The sequence below is a fragment of the Perca fluviatilis genome, chromosome 6 (assembly GCF_010015445.1).
Source record: "Perca fluviatilis chromosome 6, GENO_Pfluv_1.0, whole genome shotgun sequence".
NCBI lineage: Eukaryota > Metazoa > Chordata > Actinopteri > Perciformes > Percidae > Perca > Perca fluviatilis.
In genome coordinates this window covers 36685937-36706918 of record NC_053117.1, presented here as the reverse complement: position 1 = coordinate 36706918, position 20982 = coordinate 36685937, and the positions used below count along the sequence as shown (strand labels likewise).

General features: G+C 41.8%; 1 protein-coding gene across 1 annotated transcript in view; it reads right to left on the bottom strand.

Moving 5' to 3' along the window:
- LOC120560592 (rhotekin-like) overlaps positions 1-15089 on the bottom strand; it is a 78982-nt gene extending 63893 nt beyond the window's left edge. Inside the window, exon 1 of the mRNA XM_039803255.1 lies at positions 14616-15089. Coding sequence (XP_039659189.1) covers positions 14616-14726 — 111 coding nt within the window. The 5' untranslated portion in view covers positions 14727-15089. The remainder of the gene's footprint in view (positions 1-14615) is intronic.
- Between the last annotated feature and the right edge of the window lie 5893 nt (positions 15090-20982).

Below are 20982 nucleotides of genomic sequence, written 5' to 3'. Positions count from 1 at the left end.
CGGAGCCAACAACGGTGAGTTATTTTAAGCCACGAGAGGGGGGCTGTAAATCGGGAAGAGAGGACTGTGAGTTTGCAGTGTGTTTAGCGATTATTGCCGTAATTCTAAGCCAATGAAGTGTGTTCCGTCGGCAAGGTAGCTAGTGGTATTTTTAGCGTTTCGTATTGTAATTCTAAGCCGAGGAAGTGTGCCTGACTGGCGTGTGGAGAGGACGGTGAGGTTGTTGTGTTTTTAGCGGTTCATACTGTAATTTTAAGCCGAAAAAGTGTGTCTGTCAGTTGGTTACAGAGCTCCGCGTCGTGTATATATCTATGGCTCGGCGGTGACGGGCTTTTATGACTGTCGATATAGAAGCATAACGTTATATTTGTTGGGGGGGGGTATAACGTTAGCTACTCCGCTGTGCTGTGGAGTAATGTCTGGCTATGTGAGACTAGCATCTAACGTTAGCTACTCTGCTGTGCTGTGAAGTAATGTCTGGCTATGTGAGAAAAGCGTCTAGCAACATTGTTGTGAATGCTGCGGTCTCAGCCTGGCAACCTCCGTGAACTTCGAGTCTGGGCAGGAGGGGGTGGGGGAAACGACTGTCCAGTATTTTGAATTGGTAGTGCAGTAACTATTTTAACCGCTAGCTGCCAGTATTACATACAATATTACATATTGCACCTTTAATGTGCTGACTAGGGCTGCAACTAACGATTATTTTCATCGTCGATTAATCCGTCGCTTGTTTTCTCGATTAGTTGTTTGGTCTATAAAATGTCAGAAAATGGTGAAAAAATGTTTCCCAAAGTCCAAGATGACGTCCTCAAATGTCTCGTTTTGTCCACAACTCAAAGATATTCAGTTTACTGTCACAGAGGAGAGAAGAAACTAGAAAAGATTCACATTTAAGAAGCTGGAAGCAGAGAATTTTATACTTTTTTTCATAAGAAATTACTTCAATCAATTATCAAAATAGTTTATCAAAAACGACTGATTTAATAGTTGACAACCAATCGATTATTCGTTGCAGCTCTAGTGCTCACTGCCAGAAGCCTTTTAGTGCTGACAAAAATGGTGCTAACTGGCACTCAATCTGACCCACCTATTTTGTGCCATCCCTGTATACATTTAAGTCCTTTTTCAGAAAAGTTTAATTCGATCCTTAATATTTCATGGTATGCTCGTAGAGGCATCCGCAGTATGCTTCACACCTTCAGACTGCACCTGAGCGAACATCGAGACATGCTGATCTCTTTCTCTTTCTTGAGGTAGGCAATAATGGAAAACTAGCGACAGACACGATAAAAGTAATTGCTGAGACAGCAGGGACAACACGATGATACAACAAGATGTGACACCACACCGTCTGCCACTGGGCCCAGTAAACAAACACATTAAAACACAGGCATGCTGGCAGGGACTCGTGCACTATGCAGCATGCAGGGAAGGCAGACATGCATAATAGACCCATCTGCTCTCATAAAGTTAAACACCTGCTCGGCATCATCAAAACAAAGAGCAACATCATCGGTGGTTGTGCCCCTTTGCCCTCTCCCTCTTTAGATGCGGTTTGGAATTTAGACTCAATACTGCGCTAAATTATTCGGCACAAGCATTCTTTTTTTTTCAGCACAAGGGCAGAACTGCAATACACCGGCCACATCCATCAACTAAACACCTACAGCTGGTTACACACGGTTCGCAGTGAGCGTGTGGGTGACTTCGCTTGAACTCATCGCTTTGTAACTCAGTGAGAGTGCACAACATGAAAACAAAAGTCCAAATCAGTGCAGGAACACACACACACACACACACACACACACACACACACACACACACACACACACACACACACACACACACACACACACACACACACACACACACACACACACACACACACACACACACACACACACACACACACACACACACACACACACACACACACACACAGTTTCGCTATCTTTGTGGGGACCCTTCATTGACATAATGCATTCCCTAGCCCCTTACCCTAACCATAACCTAATTCTATCCCTAACCTACAACCAAGTCTTAACCCTCAAACAGCCCTTTAAAGTTGTGGGGTCCAGCATTTTGGCCTCATGAAGCTGTCCGGATCCCAAAAGTATACTGTATTCCCGGTTTTTGGACCCCATGAATATAGTTAAACAAGAACACACACACACACACACACACACACACACGTATCGATTCCTTTCACAGTGCATTCCTCTGTATGAAAGAGAGGCCCTGACTCCATCTATTTCACAATAACGTCATGTAGGTATATGTGATGTGTAGAAGCATGGGATAAAAAGCCTCTTTGTCCAGAAACAATTGAAAGAAGAGACTTGAATAGAGCAAACAGCAAGAAAGATGTAGCAGGGTACGCTGACATAGACATGCCCCATATTCTTCAGCCTTAACGTCAATGTTGAATTCGAGGGTAATGACTTGTCCCTGGTGAAGTTACAGGCTAAACATAGAGCATAGTGTTGTTATTGATTCACATAGGGTGCAAAGTGACTTTTTGGCACCGTCTATTTGAGTTCACGCTACCTTATTGTAAAGTGTTACTTGTATTTTCAACTTCAGTCCACCGTTGACCTGTTTGGTTTGCATGTACAGACAACTGTAGCAGAACCCAGACATGTCTGCTTTGTGTGTTACTAATGCTATAACAGGGGTGGTAAAAGATAAACAAACCAGCCACCTTTATTTGGATAACTCCAGTAAGATTTACAAGAAGAAAAATGAAAAAAAGGAAAACAAAAATCTGTGTTAAATGAGTCCAACCATTTCTCAACGTGTCCAGCATAGCGAAACAAAGCCTCTCATGTTTCCAAGCCCTCTGTTATAAGTCAAAGGAGACTGACAATAAGTGTCCAGGACTGTAAATGAAACCACACATTGGAATCTGTGTGTGTGGGGGTGTCTTTTTGCCAATGTTTAACAGAGCAGTACACAGTGGGGGTCTTATGTTCACGGGAAGAAGATACCTTTGGCATGAGGCAGTCAAGTTGTGTTGTACAGTCTGTTAGCGCCGGGCTCGATAGGTTTAGTTTAAGGTCTCTGGTGGGGTGTGTATCCAAAGACAAACAGTGACAATAGATTAAAAGATAAAGGGACATAAAACAAACAGTAATCTTCTATGGCTGTCTAGAGGTGAAGACAAAGGAGGACTTCCTTTATAGTGTAATCTGGATCAGGGAAGTAGGTTAGCCCTACAGTACATGACGAAAAAAGACCCATTTTCCTGCTATGTCAGGGGAGCTGAGGCTCAAAGAAGTGGTGTGGCCCACATAATGTGGCTCTCCTGGGAAAGGGAGGCGCTGAGGTTGATGGATTGGGGAGAATGAAAGGACACACAGAGGCAGCAGTATAGAGCCATAGTATGTTTCTTTAATGTCAACCAATTTCATTATCATTAGGATGTAGGCTTTACAGGATTATTCTTTCCCTTAGCAACTATCATGTTTTCCCAAATGATGTACAGATTTGTATGCATTGTATTATGAAATGGCTTGAAAAATAGTGCAAATACAGTAGCTGCTGTAAATGGAGCACGCCCTCCAACCCCCCCTAGGTTTGGGCTAGAGCTGGAAAGATTAATCGATTAATTAATCGGTTGTCAGCTATTAAATTAATTGCAAACTATTTTGATGATTGATTAATTGGTTTGAGTAATTTTTTATGAAAATTCTCTGATTCCAGCTTGTTAAATGTGAACATTTCCTGGTTTCTTCACTCCTCTGTGACAGTAAATTGAATATCTTTGAGTTGGGGTCAAAACAAGAGGACGTCATCCTGGGCTTTGGAAAACACCGATTGACATTTTTTCACCATTTTCGGACATTTTAGAGACCAAACAACTAATCCATTAATTGAGAAAATAATCCACACACTCATTGACAATGATCGTTAGTTGCAGCCTTAGTTTGGGCTGAGCCCCGAATGTTTACAACGTCCGGCTCCGCCCCTGGCTCAGAGCCAAGCATGTTGTCTGAGATAGTTTACAAAAAGGGTTGAACCCAAAGCCTTCCAGTGTCACATTTTCTCCAGTATTACACAGTTAAAATAAGGAGACAAAAAGGGGACTTGGCATGGCAACAGTTCTGGGTTACTCCTGATTCAAAAGCATTTGCCACTTCACTAACCAAGGTGGTTACTAAATAAGACAGGTTTGATGATGCATGAAGGAAGTTTCCCATCTTGGAGAGTGGGAAAGTTTCCAGTGATTACGCCACCATCTATCTCTCTGTTAACCAAGTCACTGCCAGTGACAGCCTCGCTCAGGACAGCGCACACTGGGTGAACAAAGCCTGTCTATGTCTGATAATCTGCAATGGACCTTGCTCAAGGAGACACTGCTGCTTAGTCACTGTCTGAAGCCGTGCGTCTGTGATCCAGAGGCTGACAAACTGCAGTTCTCATGAATGACTAGTGAAAAATTCAAAACAGCAGCTTTCATTCATAACATAGAACGATAAGGAGGCACACATGGAGATGCAGACATCTGTGAACAGGCTACTGACAGTATGTGTGACTCACTTCCTGTATGTGTACAAACACGTCTGTTTTCTGAGTGAAGTCCTGTACTGTATCGGTGGTTGGGTGGGGTTTACTTGCAACATCAGCAACAGACCCTCAGCTGTTAAACTGCACCCTGACACCAGTTGTCACATACAGCCACAGCCACTAACCACATTCCACGGCCCAAACACTTATGCCTACAGACACGTATGGCCCTCACACAGAAGCAGTCTACTCTGTAGACATTAGCAGCAAAAAGATCACTAAATAGCATCAGAACCACAGACTGTAAAACGAATGGACGAAGCTTCCGGGTGTGAAAAGTGAAGCCAATGCGGAAGTGCCTTAAACCTGCATTCTATCTCATTTCCAGCAGAGAGTGACTACACTGGCCCAAAAGAAGTCTGTTTCTATAGAAGTCTATGAGTAAATGAGCCTACTTCTCACTAAATGTATTACCTCACTAAACATTTTCATAACGGGTTTATGGCCTCATTTTCTAGTTTCAAGTCTTCAAAACAGCATGATGTTTATTTAGTAAATGATGGTCCCATTTATTTAAAAAAATGAAGCAAGATAAAGCGGGGGATGCTTTAGGGCGTGGCTACAAGCTGACCTGTCAATCATGATAGAGGCCTAGCATTGCTTATCTATGGCACTGTGTACATTAAAATAGACCTGAAGTTGTTTTTGGGTGTCGTCCATGTTTTTATCTTAAACTTTGACCCTCTCACTGTGTGTTTTCACTTCATTAAATGATTTTTGTCGCCTAAAAATGTCTGGTTCAGCGTTCTGCCAACAAAGCTAGCTTGCTAGCGCTAACGCTAGCTGGTAACTTGATTTTATGTGTACTGCAATACATGCAGATGAATAGCGCCAGTACCAGGAGGTTCGCATTTACCCGCCGATACATCTCCACTTGATGACTCGCTTCAGAAGGGTTGAAAATAGGCTACTTTCCCCCTTTAGCGTTTAGCGCCATAAACAACACTGGCTTGGCCGCGTCATCCTCCCCAGATTGGGAAAACCATCCGGTTTAAAAAAACAAAACAAGATGGCGACGTTCCAAATTTGAGGCTTCAAAACAGCAAACCAATGTGTGACACCACGGATGCTACCTGCACTACTATTACAGCCTGTGAGCAGGACACTGGAACAAAGCACCAAATAAGGAAAAAAAAAAAAAAGACATGAACATGAAAGTATTTCTTTTAAAGCTTATTTTATTGGGCATTCTTTAAGCCTTTATTTGTATAGGACAGTTTAGACTTGAAAGGGGAGAGAGAAGGGGAAAGACATGCAGCGAAGGGCCGCAGGTTGGAGTCAAACCCGCGGCTGCTGCGTCGAGGAGTAAACCTCTATATATGGGCGTCCGCTCTACCAGGTGAGCTACCCAGGCACCCCATGAAAGTATTGCAAATATTTATATAATATAATATATAATATAACATCCTGATGCTAATTTTAGTTAACGGAAAAGGTTTCCTTCATGGTGCCAATTTTACTCTCCAAGCCAAGCATTAAATGGTCGTGCAGCATGTCCGGTCAGTGGGACTTAGATAAGATAAGGCTGTGAAAGAAAGTGCTGTCCTTGAAAGGCCAGCGCAGAAGGACATCCGGTGACTATGAGACTAATTGTGGGGGGAGGGGGAGGTCATATTAAATAGGAAAGAACAGAGAGCTCCAGTGCCTTTAAGGCACAACAACAAGTGAACAAAAGTATATGAGAATCGTCAGCTGTTGTTGTTTCGATAGTTCACAGTGAAAATTAACAAATAAGACAACGAACAAGAATTCCCCTGCCTCACAGCTAGGACATTACGTGAATTACATCTGATGTAAAACATTTCCCTACAAACAATAGACCTGCTGTAGTAAATAATAAACTGCAACATAACCTTGCCTAGTTGCATAAAAAGATAAAGAATGTGCGTATGTAAATTCAATGGTGAAAGAAGTAAGAATCTTTATTAAATACTTGATTTGAACAATAAAGCGTTGTTCTGTCTTTCATTAAACACATTAGGCAAACAGTCCAGTCATTACCATGGGAACAATAGGAGGACATTGGCTGAATTTTACTCACGGCTTGAAGAAACTGAGATTAAACAATTTTTCATTTCTGCGAGCACTCAAGAGGCTGAGTGGGAACAAAAGTGCTCTACAATGATGTTCACACAAAGCTTTTGTAATATAAAAAAAAAAAAAAAAAAAAGTTAAAACATTTGCTAGTTAAAATTGCCCTCAGCATACCAAAGAAAGCCTCCAATCAGAAAGCTCTAGTGGTGGAGCTTTGTTTGAAAGGAAGAGTCTCAGAAGGGGTAGACTTTTCCCTGGCATCTCAGCAGTGTTCAACATGGCAGAAAGCCCTGGGGCTGCACAGGCACACTTTAGAGTTCATACAGATTCAAGCACTACTGGGTAGTCCCACACTCATTTGGAAGATTGGGCTACATAACTCATTTCATAACTCTCTAACAGAACTCTATAGACCAGTCTTGGTAACTCTGATCAGAGTTCTGGTAGAACGTATTCACTCCTAAGAACCCCCAGGCCTCGCAGCCCCTTTTCCTGGCATGTCGTGCCCCAGCACAGGGCTTGGTTTTGGGCTACAGCGCAGCGATGGCTCATTGTTCTCTGGGTACACAGAGCTGCCTTGAGAGGGAGAATCAGGGGGAAGTTTTGGCATCCCTTGAAAACGACTCTTTTCTCAATGGGCGATTGGTCTGAGGTGCTTCCTCTTACTGGCAAAAGGGTCGTCCTGGCAACATCTATATGAACTCTCCCTCTGTGTAAGTGGGGAATCAAATCTATATTCTTACATTAACAGGCTGAGTTCATCACAGCTTTCTGCCAGGTCATATTAAACACTAGCAGAAGCCACAGTGAGAGGCTGCTGAACATGAGGCTGCCCAGAGTGCAAGGTCTGCCACTGAACTAAAAACCATACACCCAAGCATCTGGAGTAAACACATCAGTTAGACAATATCTCAGACTTGGGATAAATGACACCAGGCGCGACAGTTTCCAGTGATAAAAGCAAGATAGAGCTGCGAAGATTAATCAATTCTCAACTATTAAATTAGTTAGCAACTACTTTGATAATCGAATCGGTTTGAGTCATTTTTAATGAGGAAAAAAAGTGTTTCTGATTCCAGTTACTTAAGGCCCTGTTTACGCAAATACGCTCGCGGGTGAAAACGACAAAAATTGTATCAGATGTGCCTTTCGTTGAGACGGCAACGTTTTTGGGGCTTAACCCTTGTGTTACCCGAAGGACAATTGCTCTCTAAACCCTGTCTCTTGTAAAGTAAGTGAGTAAAGTTTATTTCCAGAGCACATTTAAACACAGCTTAAGCTGACCAAAATGCTGTACAAAAAAGCACCAAGGTGCTGTATTAACCCTTATCTTGTCCTTTGCGTCACCGGGACCTGAAGGACAACACAAAATGCAACATTTCAGCTTTTGTTTTTCGCTTCGCGCTACTAAGGAGAGAAGTAGGTGCGCGGACTTGGCGGTGTTGTGTGGCAGTGCTTCACACTAGCACCTAGCTGCCTGGTGTGCATACTACATTAAATTTCACACACTTTTGCGTCACGATATGCACGCAGATTTCCCGCCGAAACCACTCGTCTAAACGCGGAATAAAAAGTGAGAATGCAACGCCACTTTTGCGTTTTCTCTTCAGATCGTTTCCATCTAAACATAGCCTAAATGTGAATGTTTTCTAGTAACTTCACTTCTCTATGACAGTTAGCTGAATGTTTTTGAGTTTTGGACAAAACAACACATTTGAGGAAGTCATCTTGGGCTTCGGGAAACTGATTGAAAAGAAATGTAACCATTTTTTGTAATATTTTATTGACCAAAACAAGTAAATCGATTGATCTGCAATATAATCTACAGATTAATCCACTATGAAAAGAATTGTTAGTTGCAGCCCTAAAGCAAGAAAATACAAACAAGGAAATATTTCTCTAGCTGCTAAACCAAGTACTTCTAAGAGCTTCTTCTTTTGCAAATGTATGGATTTGCATTAAAAAAAAACACTGCATCACCTCACTTAAATTTCAAAATAGGAGAAACCGCATTACTGTTGGGACTACACATTCTTTTTAGGGTGGGTGAATATATGCGGAGCAAGGGAAACACCCATTTTATCCAAACTTTAACTACAGCCACTAGTGCGTTCAGTTTGGATACTTACCGGGTGAGAGTGTGAGGATCTACAGGGTGGAGAAGGGCAGAGCACCAAAACCAACCAAACCGCAGCCCAAAGCTGTTTAAGCTTATACTCAACACGAATGCCAGACTCCCAGACCTTGCCATACTATACACTCCTGCAGGCTGGGAGAGAGTGTGGTTGGATGGGTGTGTCATCTCTCACACACACACACACACACACACACACACACACACACACACACACACACACACACACACACACACACACACACACACACACACACACACACACACACACACACACACACACACACACACACACACACACACACACACACACACACACACAAAACCACTTCCTGGCCCTGCATAGCTGGTGGTAGCCAAAGTGGTGTGGACTACCGGGGACCATCCTTGAGCTAAACATAAGTCGGAGCATTAAAATACAAGACATTCCATCCCCACCTCCAAAATAATAACCGTGATAGCCCAGGCTCCCACTGCATGCCTGGGTGGCTTCGGCTGAAACAGAAGAGCCGGCGAGGACCGAGACAGAGCAGAGTCCACAGACACACTGGTGGGCTTGTGGATCAGAGAGGAGGGATGTAGAAAGCAGATGTCTTCTCTGTTCCCGCTGAGAACAGCAGGCAGAGGATCGACAGGACGGCTGCAGGATGGATCTCTGGACATATGCTATATGAGCATGTAATCTTTTGCCCGATTTCTCATTCTCCTTCCACTCTCTGACCATGTTGCCACAGCAGAATGATTCAGCAGCTGACCTCAGAGGATGTGGAGTCCGTACTTCTCTTGATAATACCAAGACACTTGAATTATATTCACGTGGAAACAACAAGTAGCCGAGGATATAATATGTCTAAATGTCAAACTGGCACCCGGCAATATTTTAAACATTTTAATCTTTTATTCCGATTGCCATAATTAGGTACATAGTCCACATAAATCCTCAAAGTCTGGTTCTGCGGTTTCTAGATCAATAATACAAGTCTTGGCTAAATTTGCTTCCACCCTCCAGGCATGTTAACACAACAAGCATTACCCCTTAAAAGGACAATTCCTGCGCAAAAATTAACCTAGGGGTTAATAACATATGTGTACCGAGTCGACCATTCTCTGCCATATGTTTTCATGCTAATCGAATGTGTCTCTAGCTTGAAACAAGCTAGCGCAAACCGGTGATTAGCTTATATAACAAACTGTCTGTACACTTACAAAGTTCTCAATGCTGCGGTTTACATGTAGGGACCCTCATTATGCTACCGTTGAAGTGTGGTGCTATTTTGAGCCTTGTTAGTGCCGTAGAAATAGCAATTTACCCTCTGCCCTGACGACTAGCTTTATAAGCTAATCAGCGGTTTGTGGTATCTTGTTTCAAGCTAGAGACATTCGATTAGCATGAAAACATATCCCAGAGAACGGTCGACTCGGTACACATATGTTATTAACCCCTAGGTTCATTGTGCGCCGGAATTGTCCTTTAACAACAAACACTAAATGCTAAATTTGTAAGCTAATCACATAGTACCGAATACACATTTTCATTGCCCACATACATACAAATGAGTTTTCAAACAAAACTGGCACCACCCACTTTGGGTTCGGTCCAACATAGGAGACTTTCTCTATCAGCCGTTTTTGCATTGTGCATTTCATTCTCTGATAGCATGTCATTGACCGACACAAGTTCCAGATAAACCACCTTCCCATAAGCACATTTACATAACAGGCTCAAATGTTGCCACAAAGGGGCGCGCCCACACAAACGTGATGTTCCTTGGCATGGTGAAAAGGGGGTGCTTTCACACTGAGGTAGCCTGCTTCATTGAAATGCCACAGACAGGTTCCACCGTGGCACTGACAGAGCCCTAACACACAGAGCCAGAATTCCCTGAAAGAGGATCATTAGCATTGGCAACAAAGGCAGAGACACAAATTAATCTTGTATGAGAACCAGCGGAGAGCAGATTACACAGTTAAGGAAGCAATGATTGTTTGGTGAGAAAGGAAGGGAAGTCTTTACCCTGATAAATAACTAATACGCACACTAAACAGGATGAAGTAATACAAGTTAGTAGTGGTATATCCGTGAAGATGAATGTGACGGTTGTTAGGTTAGTCTCTCTTTTTAATGCCCTTTTCATTTATGTTTTTCTCCCAAATGTACGTAGAGAACAGTCCTCTTTTCTAGTGCTGCAACTAACGATTACTTTTAATTGTTGATTAATCTGTCGATTATTTTCTCGGTTAATCAAAAGTTGTTCGGTCTATATAATGTCAGAAAATAGTGAAAAATGTCGATCAGTGTTTCCTAAAGCCCAAGATGACGTCCTCACATGTCTTGTTTTGTCCACAGCTCAAAAATATTCAGTTTACTGTCACAGAGGAGTGAACAGACTAGAATATATTCACATTTAAGAAGCTGGAATCTGAAATTCTTTACTTTTCCGTCATAAAAAATAACTCAACCAATCAACCAATTAACCCATTAATAAAATAGTTGCCGATTAATTTGGTAGTTGACAACTAATCTATTAATCTCGTGCTGCTCTACATGACTTGGTGGAATATCCTTGAAGATGAATGTAATGGTTCAGCATATGCCTGGTCAGTTCCTTTTCCATCCCCTTTTTATTTATTTTTTTCTTTCCCAAAAGCATGCAAAGAACAGTCCTCCTCTTTTCACTTCTGCTCCCTCCTCATCTAACCCTCAACCGACCCCGCTGGCCAAATAAATACATTAATAAATATTATACAAGATAAGTCATGAATGCCTCCACTGCCTAAGAAAGGCCATGTTCCACTGCTCTCTTCTCACAGTGCCTCGGAGGAAAATAGCCTACACTGTTTGTACACCCCCGGAGACAATCATCAACTCACATCATCTGAAACTAAACCTAAACACATGAGATAATTCACTTCCGCCTAAGATACTGAACACACATTTAACCACAAAAACACTACTGCATCTCCGCGAGGTGTTATGTATTATTGGCCTTTTACAAGCCTGTGTGTCAGATATGAATTTACGCTGCTCAGACACCAGATCAGACTAGTTCTGACTGCACATCAATACAAGTGTGCCTGACTCTTGCATTTTCCTGTGATATGAATTATAAACAACTAGTACGCGTGCTGACAATGTGTATAGCAAGATATATTCAGAGAGGAAAGCAGAGAGACGGAATCAATACCCCATCTTTTTTTCTATTTGCCATATTGCACCATTAACATTCCTTAAATATCCTCTTACAATTGAATCCCCCACCTCTTCTCTATCCCTGAAACTCTCTTCCACACACACATCTCTCTTTTTTCTGTCTTGTAAACCTAGACAATTCTCTGAATCGGACCTTCCAAAACTATGTTCAGCTAAAATGTTGGTTTTAGTGCTGCAGGGCCTAATCGATTCGGAAAATCATCGTCAACTATTTTGATAATCGATTTATCGTTAAAGGTCCAATGTGTAGGAATTTCTCCCATCTAGCGTTGAGATCATATACCGCAATCAACTCTCTCGCGCCACGCAGTTCAAAGTACGTATTACAGCTACGGTAGCCTTCATGCTTCAAAAAAACGGTCTCTTGCTCTTTTCAATATCATTTTTCTTTTTCTGGGCGAAGAAGAAGAATTTGGATTTTGAATACGTGTGGTCCTCCTTGTTTCCTTCTTCAAACTTGCCGGGGGCCGAGAAGCTACGATACCCGTTAGCAGCATTAGCAGCACCTGGGAGTTTTTCATGTGACAGCGAAAACGCGAAAGGTGGAGCAGTGTGTCCTGTATGTCCCTTACCGGCTAACGTATTTCAAGATGGCGCATGAATATGGAGCGTCTACCCCAGTCAATGCTTATGCAAATGTAAAATTTTAAGCCAAAAGGAATACTTGGAATTGATGGTGGAGGTAAATATTCATGAAAAAGGACAAGTTGGTGAACGGGCAACACCGATTTTCATAATGAACAACTAAACACGTTACACACTGGACCTTTAAAGTATTTTCCCATGGAAAAATTGAAGAAAATGCTGTTTTCAGCCACTCAAAAATTGACGTTTTTTCTTGCTCTTTTCTGTTTTATATCATAATAAACTGAATATCCTAGAGTTTTGGACTGACAAGACATTTAAAAGCACCACCTCGGACTTTGAGAAACTGGGATGGACATTTTTCACTATTTTCTGACATTCTACAGACCAAACGATTAAATCGAGAAAATAATTGGCAGATTAATCGATAATGAAATGAATCATTAGTTGCAGCCCTAGTGGATTTAGTTTTATTGTAATGCACACAAACACTACTAAAACTGAAACATGTTTCGGACTGAACAACCAAGCGAAAGCAAAATAATATGCAAACTGTGACAAGCGTGTGCGTTTGTGTGTGAGACAGAGAGAAAGGACGATAATGGAGATAGACAAGTAGGGGTGGGGGGAAAAAATCGATAAAGCATAGTATCTCGATATTTTTCGTGGCCATACTATATCGATACACAGACATGAAGTATTGATCTTTTATGATATATGTGTCGGTCAGTCTGTCTGCTTGACAATCCCCATTTTTAAAATGGAAGTGAGATGAACAGACAGAGAAATATATAGTTTTAGATAAAACAGATGTTGATAAAATTGTCCTTTGGGGACATCATTTGAAATTGGGAAACATTTGAAGTTGGAAAAAAGGTAGCACATATATGACATATATCGCAGAATATTGCAATATGTTTAAAACCGCAATAATACCGTATCGTGACATAAGTATCGTGATGATATCGTATCGTGAGGCCTCTGGTGATTCCCACCCCTATAGACAAGAGGGAGGACTTTACATCAAAACCACATTAAAGTGTGTCTTGAGTAAAAAAAATAATTAGAGGTTAGATTGGTTGCTTCTGAGCCTGTCTGCTCTGCCGACAAACGGCGGCTAATATAAAGCAGTTGTTGACATGGGAGCTTTGCAGAGAGGAAGAGGAAAACACGCATGAAGAGTAATCCAGTGATAAACAGCTGAGAGGGATACACAGGCTACAGCTCTGACCTAGTTCTCAAATTTTGGATGCAACCCTTTTTTTGTGTATTCTGCACTCAAAACTAAAGCAGTTAAAAAAATAAAAATAAAAAAAAGACATACAAATGAGCCAAGGCGCTCAAGAGCAATTTTGAAAATTAAAGACAGTGTGTGAGAACAGTTGATCAAGGTGAATGTCAAGGGAAGCAGACATCTCTTGAGAACAAAATTGCAAAATTACAGCCTAATGCATTTAAAAAAAATAATAAAGCAATTATGAAAACAAATGTCATGCAATAACCACTTGAAAGGGCCAGCATCACAACTAAACTATACAATATTAAACCGTAAGAATATTAAAACAACGCCATGAGGAGATGGAGCAGAACAGAACTTAACATAAAAATCACATTGAAGTTACTATCGAGCAGCTACTTAGTACCGCAGGCACACTCTGAAGTCTCAGAGTGGATATTAATGCTATTTTTGTTTAGAGTCGAGTAAAATACTAAGTAGTTTGGAAATGCTGCAATTAGGGGTTTTAAATGTGAGTAGGCCTACGTGAACTCGGCAGAATGTAGCTCTCCAGTGCAGTTTAATTAATTAATTAATTAAGATATCGCACAAATCAAAGCAGGGCACGCACGCACGCGCGCACACACACACACACACACACACACACACACACACACACACACACACACACACACTCAAAAGCCTTCAGAACATGATTAAAAGTGTGTCAAAGAAGTTTGCAGAGGGAGAGAGATCAGTCCAAGTTGTAAACAGTCTCCACATAGTGTGAGTGTGCGCGTGTGTTTGTTTGTTGTGTGGTGTGTGTGTGTGTGTGTGTGTGTGTGTGTGTGGCGTACAATCGGAGTTACCTGTGATGTGTCCAGGAAAACGCTCTTTCTGAACTTGCCTCGCCGTATCTCCATTTCAAGAGCAGAGCCGCGGGCGACGGTCGCCCTCGCTGTTTGATTACGGCAAAACATATCGTCTCCGCTGCGGGCCAACTTCACAGATAGTCCCCGTGTGAACCGTAGCAACTCTACTTAAAGTGAGCTCAAAGGGAGGAATCGCTTCGAAAACTGCCAAACAGCCGAGCGCAGACGCAGGTGGTCCAAATTTGGCCCCGCCGGGGACGAGGGGGAGAGGGAGGAGAGGGGGAGGACACTCCCGCGAAAGATTGAGGCAAGCCCCGAATCAAACACTGACGTTTCTTCTGATGTGGGAGCCGAGACTGAAGCTAGTCCACTCAACAGGAATGGGGGGGACAAAAAAGTGATTTACAGAGCCTCCCCGAACACTGCCCCTTGTGCGCGTTAACAGTGACACGGTGACACCCCCGCGTGTGCTGGAGCTGGGACCTTACTTTGCCCTGTTCTGTTAGGCTATCCGGGGACCCCTACCGGTGATGAATGCCGGGTGGAGATTTACTAATGCAATATCTCAGATGCCTGTTGTAGGCCTGTTTGTCGTCACCTTCCTAAAATAATGGCCTTAGTCATTTTTTGCCAAAATTAGATTTTCTTGCCTAAATCATCATCCTCATGTCACAAAGGCACGTTCAAAAAATGTGCCTAAGTAATTTATTCCTCTTGTGTTGCATAATAGACAGACATTGTTATTAGTATGTCAGTAGTCATTTATTTTCGTAACATTTTTGGAGTGAAATTATTAATAAATATATATTCAGTATTGGTTCAGTTTTTTTGCGTTTTCTGAAAAACCTGAAAAAATGACACGAGCCATTATTTTAGGGAAGTCATTCATCAGCAGGGCTGGATGAAGCATGGAACCACATGTATCCTTATTTATTTCATTCTGGCATATAACTTGCAAAATATAGCTTGCAAATATCCAAAAAGCAAATGTAGAAGGCAATCATCAAAATTAGGATACTTTTATATGTCTTTAGTCCCACTTGCATTTATTTATTTTATACTTTGGTGCCACAACATTTAACCCCACATTTGAAACTTCCTTTTAAATCCATTTAGAATTCCAATGTTATTTCCATCGCTGAGGAAAGTTCAATAGATATGTGAACACGAGCATCTCAAAGCCACCAGAGAATTAGGCTAAGTCTCAAATTTGTGATGTCCATCCATCTTCATCCACTTCTCCATGGACAACGAATAGGACATTTTCTTTTCTTTTCTTTTTTTATACCCAAATGACCTTTATTCTATTGTATTGTTCTCAGTTGGGAAAGAGAAAAAAGGCCTCATATACTCAGAACATTCCCCTGGTTGCTCTCAGTGTCATCCGTAACGTCTTTTTCAATTCATTGTCTATGGAGCACTTCCACACTGTATACTTGATGGCCTCATTAAAGGTGCTGTAGGTAGGATTGTGAAGATCCAGGACTTAAGGCCATTTTATAGTCGTGCGTAAAAACGGCCTTTAGCCAAAAATGTGAACATCGACAACTTCTCAGTCCCTCCCCCCTTTCTGCTAAAGCCCAAAACGGTCTCCTAAGCCCCTCCCGCCACAAGGGAGAATGAATGAATGTGTGTGCATGAGCAGTGATTGACACGCAGTTAGACACCCCCCCTGGCCCTGATTGGTGCATCTGAACAGGGAGCGGTGGATTTTTGCAAATCGCACTACAGGCTGTAGGCGGTTACCTGCTTCATGTAGTTCTACTGGAACATAGGGTCAGTTTCAGCAAATATGACAGAAAGTTAGTTTTAGAAGTCTTACATACTGCACCTTTAATTGGAGTTTTAGACTCTCTTTGGGATTGAGTTGTTCATGTTTACGAATGTGTTTGGACTGTCTAAAGCCCTATTTGCACAGGACTAGTATTACCGGCGGACCTCATTTGATTTAGAAATTACCCCCCCCACATCTGTGTTTCGTGCGGCACATTCGACGGGATAAGCAACGTCTATATTTTACTCAAATTTACTGACATTATCCCCCGGATATGATGTCAAGGTTTTGTCAAAACTCTTATTTATAATTTACCAATTAGTAGTGATGGTCAAATGAAGCTTCGTGAACCATTTTCTTTCTTTTCTGAGCTCACTAGATGGCGCTCTCTGTTCAAAGAAAAAAGGTTAAAGGAATGGCAGTTCAGTGTGTTTTCAACCCTTTGTTGAAGAGAGAGCGCCATCTAGTGGGCTCAGAAAAAAAGAGAAAATGGTTCACGAAGCTTCATTTGGCCATCACTACCAATTCACCCCAAATAACAGAGATGCAATTTTACACAGAACTAATATTATCACACAACCTCTGTGTTTGGCGAAATATGGAATTTTTACTTGAGAAATAACAGACATGATTTGCAGATTTGCACTGGGTTAAGATCACAGACGCCCTCCGCATATTACAAATTACTAGAGGTCCCCATACTAGTCCCATGAGAAAAAGGGCTTTAGACCACATGTATGACATGTATGAATTTTGAAAACCGCTTTAAGTAGTGTCAAAGAAAGTAAAGCATTACCCTACACTATAGGACTGTACTTAATTTAATTTGTATATCACACTCACTTACAAATGTGTCCGTTATGGTTCAAATGAGCTAAATGTATACATGAATTTCTAAGGAGTTCAACCTGACATATTGTTGGAAAGCTTGAGACAAAGACAAATCATGTCAGAACTTTTTTTTCCACTTTTAATGTGACCTATAATGTAAACAATTCAATTGAAAAACAAACTGAAATCTTTGAGGGGCGAAAAATAAAAAAAATAAGCCTTTGCTCTGAGATGCAACTAATACCCAGTTTACACGTATAGCTTATTTAGAAAAACGGAGACATTTCGTTTGCGCCCTTCGTTTACACGCAAACGGAGAATTTGCCTCTGAAAACGATTTTTCTAAAAACTCCGGCCAGAGTGGAGATTTTGGAAAACTTTGTTTGCATGTAAACTGAGACAAACGGAGGTTTAGGCAGCCAAGGAAGTGAGGCTAACGTGGCTAACGTGGGCTTGAACTTCTCGTTACACCGCCACCTACAGGTTTGGCGTACTCTTGACGGCATTGACGGCATATATACACGGGTACGTATAAACGAACACTTTTCTGAAAACTGACAGCTGTGCACGATAGCATAAGAAAACTGTCAGGAAAATCCTACTAGAACAGCTGAACTTTATGTGTGATTAATCAGTCACTTTAAATGATGGCAGGTGGGTAATGACTTCTATTTAACATGAGTTTGAATGTGATTGGTTATTTCTGAACACAGCCATGTCCCCAGTTATAATAGGGTGTGCACACTTATGCAACCAGGTTATTGTAAGTTTTTTATTTTTTATCCCCCCCCAACCCCCTCAAAGATTTCAGTTTGTTTTTCAATTACATTGTTCAAGTTATAGGTCACATTAAAGGTGGAAAAAATTCTGATATGATTTATCTTGGTCTCATTTTTTTACATCACAAAAACCTGGCATTTTAACAGGGGTGTGTGGACTTTTTATGTCCACTGTACATATGGGATGTTTGGCCCAGTAATGTGCCCTTGAATGATGGATCCACTAGTGGGTTCAGCTGGGTTCACAAGGTTAATAAACACATGGTTTCTATGCCTATGACATAAAGAGCAATAAAGGACCAGGAGCTTTTTAAAATATTTTTCAGATAATGCTTATTTGCTACTCTTTGGCTTCTGACAATCCCCATTTCCAATAATGTAGCTTACTTAGGGGGGGGGGGTGTATGGGCTTTGCCTTCATGGTATAACATTTTGTTTTCTGAGCATCTGCACCACAGCATGAAGATCCAGCAGGAATGTGAATCACGATCTGTGGCGGAAGCCGGACTTTACTGGACCTGCTGTGAGGGGAATTCTGAAAGGTCAGAAGCCGGTCATCGAGGATCAGTCTCACTGAGGCAGGGGTCCCGTCCACATAGATAAGAGAGTGACGGAGGTGTGTTTGCGAAGACACACACTGCTCAGTCTCTCAAGAAGGCATATTTTATCCAGATACTGGGACTCGCATCCAATTCAGGATTGAGTCATGAACTGTCCACCAATACTGAGTATTGGCACTTCTGATTTTTGTCCACGAGTTCCCTTACTTTTAGATGTTATACTAGTATTATTAATGAGCTGATATTCATACCAAAATAGGCCACATATCATAATTTATTTGGAATAAAACAAGCAATTCTATGTAAAATCAGACATTCAGCACCCCCCCCATATAACCCGAATGGAATGATCCTGTTTTCTAACATTTTCAGACACTGCGGCAATTCAACTTTGAGATTGGCATCAGGTGAATCAGGCTCCTTAGATCGATCGAATAGTCGACTATACGGGGTCACCCCTACAAGATGTACACTTGAGTATAAGACAAATGTCATGCAACTGCTGAATTTGGGCAGCTTTTTTGGGTCTAATTCAGGCACTTCTGTCCAGCCTTGCCTACTGGTAGGTGTGTGGGTGTGTATGTGTGTTTCAAGTATTACTCAACAGTTTGGTGCAATATGCTCACTGTAAAACAAAGTCTTGCATTCACAAAGTGATTTAGAACAGACCACACCTTCCTCTCCTCTGTCAATGCATTGAAGGTGTCTGCATCAAGAGTGTTTGGTGCTCGGGCTCTGTGGAAAAAAGGGAAAGGGGCTTGTGTAGCCCCCCCCCCCAATTTCTGTAATCTCCCCCAAAGTCTCTTATTTAAAAGAAGGATGTTTGTTGATGTTGGGAGCTAGAGTAAATAGCTGAAGGCGCTGTCACACATGCAGCAATGCTATCTCACTTGGGTGTCTGTCTGCTTCCTAGAAGGGTCTATGTGAAATGCTGATTTTGTTTACGCGCCTCATGCCGCTCTGGTCAGTAGGGGGTAGACAGTCACAGAGGGGAGCAGTGCTTTCCCAAGCTATAGGCCTGACCCCCTCTTAACTCCTAGCTGGGCTCCATCGAGCCCTTTGGGCAGCTCAGTCTGCTGCAGAGTCAGACAAGCAAGGGGCTTACGTCGCAGGCTTTGCCGTGGTAGATTTTAAATCCATCTGTGGGGAAAAGATAGGTCTTGTTTATCACCCGTCGTTCATAGTGCATATTCTATTTGTAATTCCCACAAACTACATTTTCTCACCGTTACCCTCCCTCTTTACTCTCTTCTGCCCACACAAATAGGAAAAAAAACAAAAAGCGAGTGCTACAGCGAGAATCAAATACAGCAGTCAACACACTGGCACAATCACAGTGGGCTATAAAATGCCGACCACAGTCGGTACACAAACAAAGGGGCCGCTCTTCACTCAAAGAGCAATGGCTGTGGAGCAGCTGGAGGAGGAGCACATGATATAAAAAAAAAAACAGGAGACAATCATGCTGTTACATCGTGCAACAAAATCCTGTTCTGTTTCTCTTTGACACACACACACACACACACACACACACACAGGAAATATGGGAACTCTACAGTTACAGGCTCAGCAGAATGATTGTGGCTGTTCCCACTGTAATTACATGTGGTTTTCTATATTCTAAATATACACTCGGATACAAACTATTCCCCTACTTTGTTCTACATTATTAAACTTGTAACATTTCAGGATCAATTTTCAAGGCAAATCAGATAAGAAATAACGGATGTACAGCGCCAAAGTTATTACAAGCACACCATGAAAAATGACAAAACATTGGCGTCTACTTGATTCTGACCTGCACTGGCGATACTGTGCCATACTGTCTGCAGTTAAAACCTCACCTACTATCACTCTGAAACATGCACCCATCTGATATGAAAAACATTATGATGGATGCGATTCTATATTGGTTGGTGGATGAGGGAACACCTCAGGGAAAACAGAGAGCTCGAACGAAACACATATACTGGAACGAGTCTCTGAATTAACTGTGTGGAGAGCACCAGAGGGACTTAAAGCAGGACTGACGTCTGGCTGGCAATCACATTCTTGGCATGCCAAGAGACACAAGCGTACAGCAGAAACAAAATGAGAAGTGTAGAGTGTTTGGCAGTGGTTCTGTACAGGTTTAAACTCCAAACTATTACGTATTCATGCCATATTTTCCTATGACGTGAATACATTATACTAGTCTGACTTCTGCTGGACATTACTTGCCATTACAACCACACATCATTTAGTCTGTCACTACACATTTGGATAACAATTCCCCCTTTTTGCTAAATAGTAAAATAAGGGAAAATATATTTATAAGAAGTAAAAAAGTGGATATAATTACACACATCTGCTGTAATAAACGTTGCTTTCACAACAGTGCGTCAATGCTACAGTGCAATAAGGACAAAATATGAAACGAG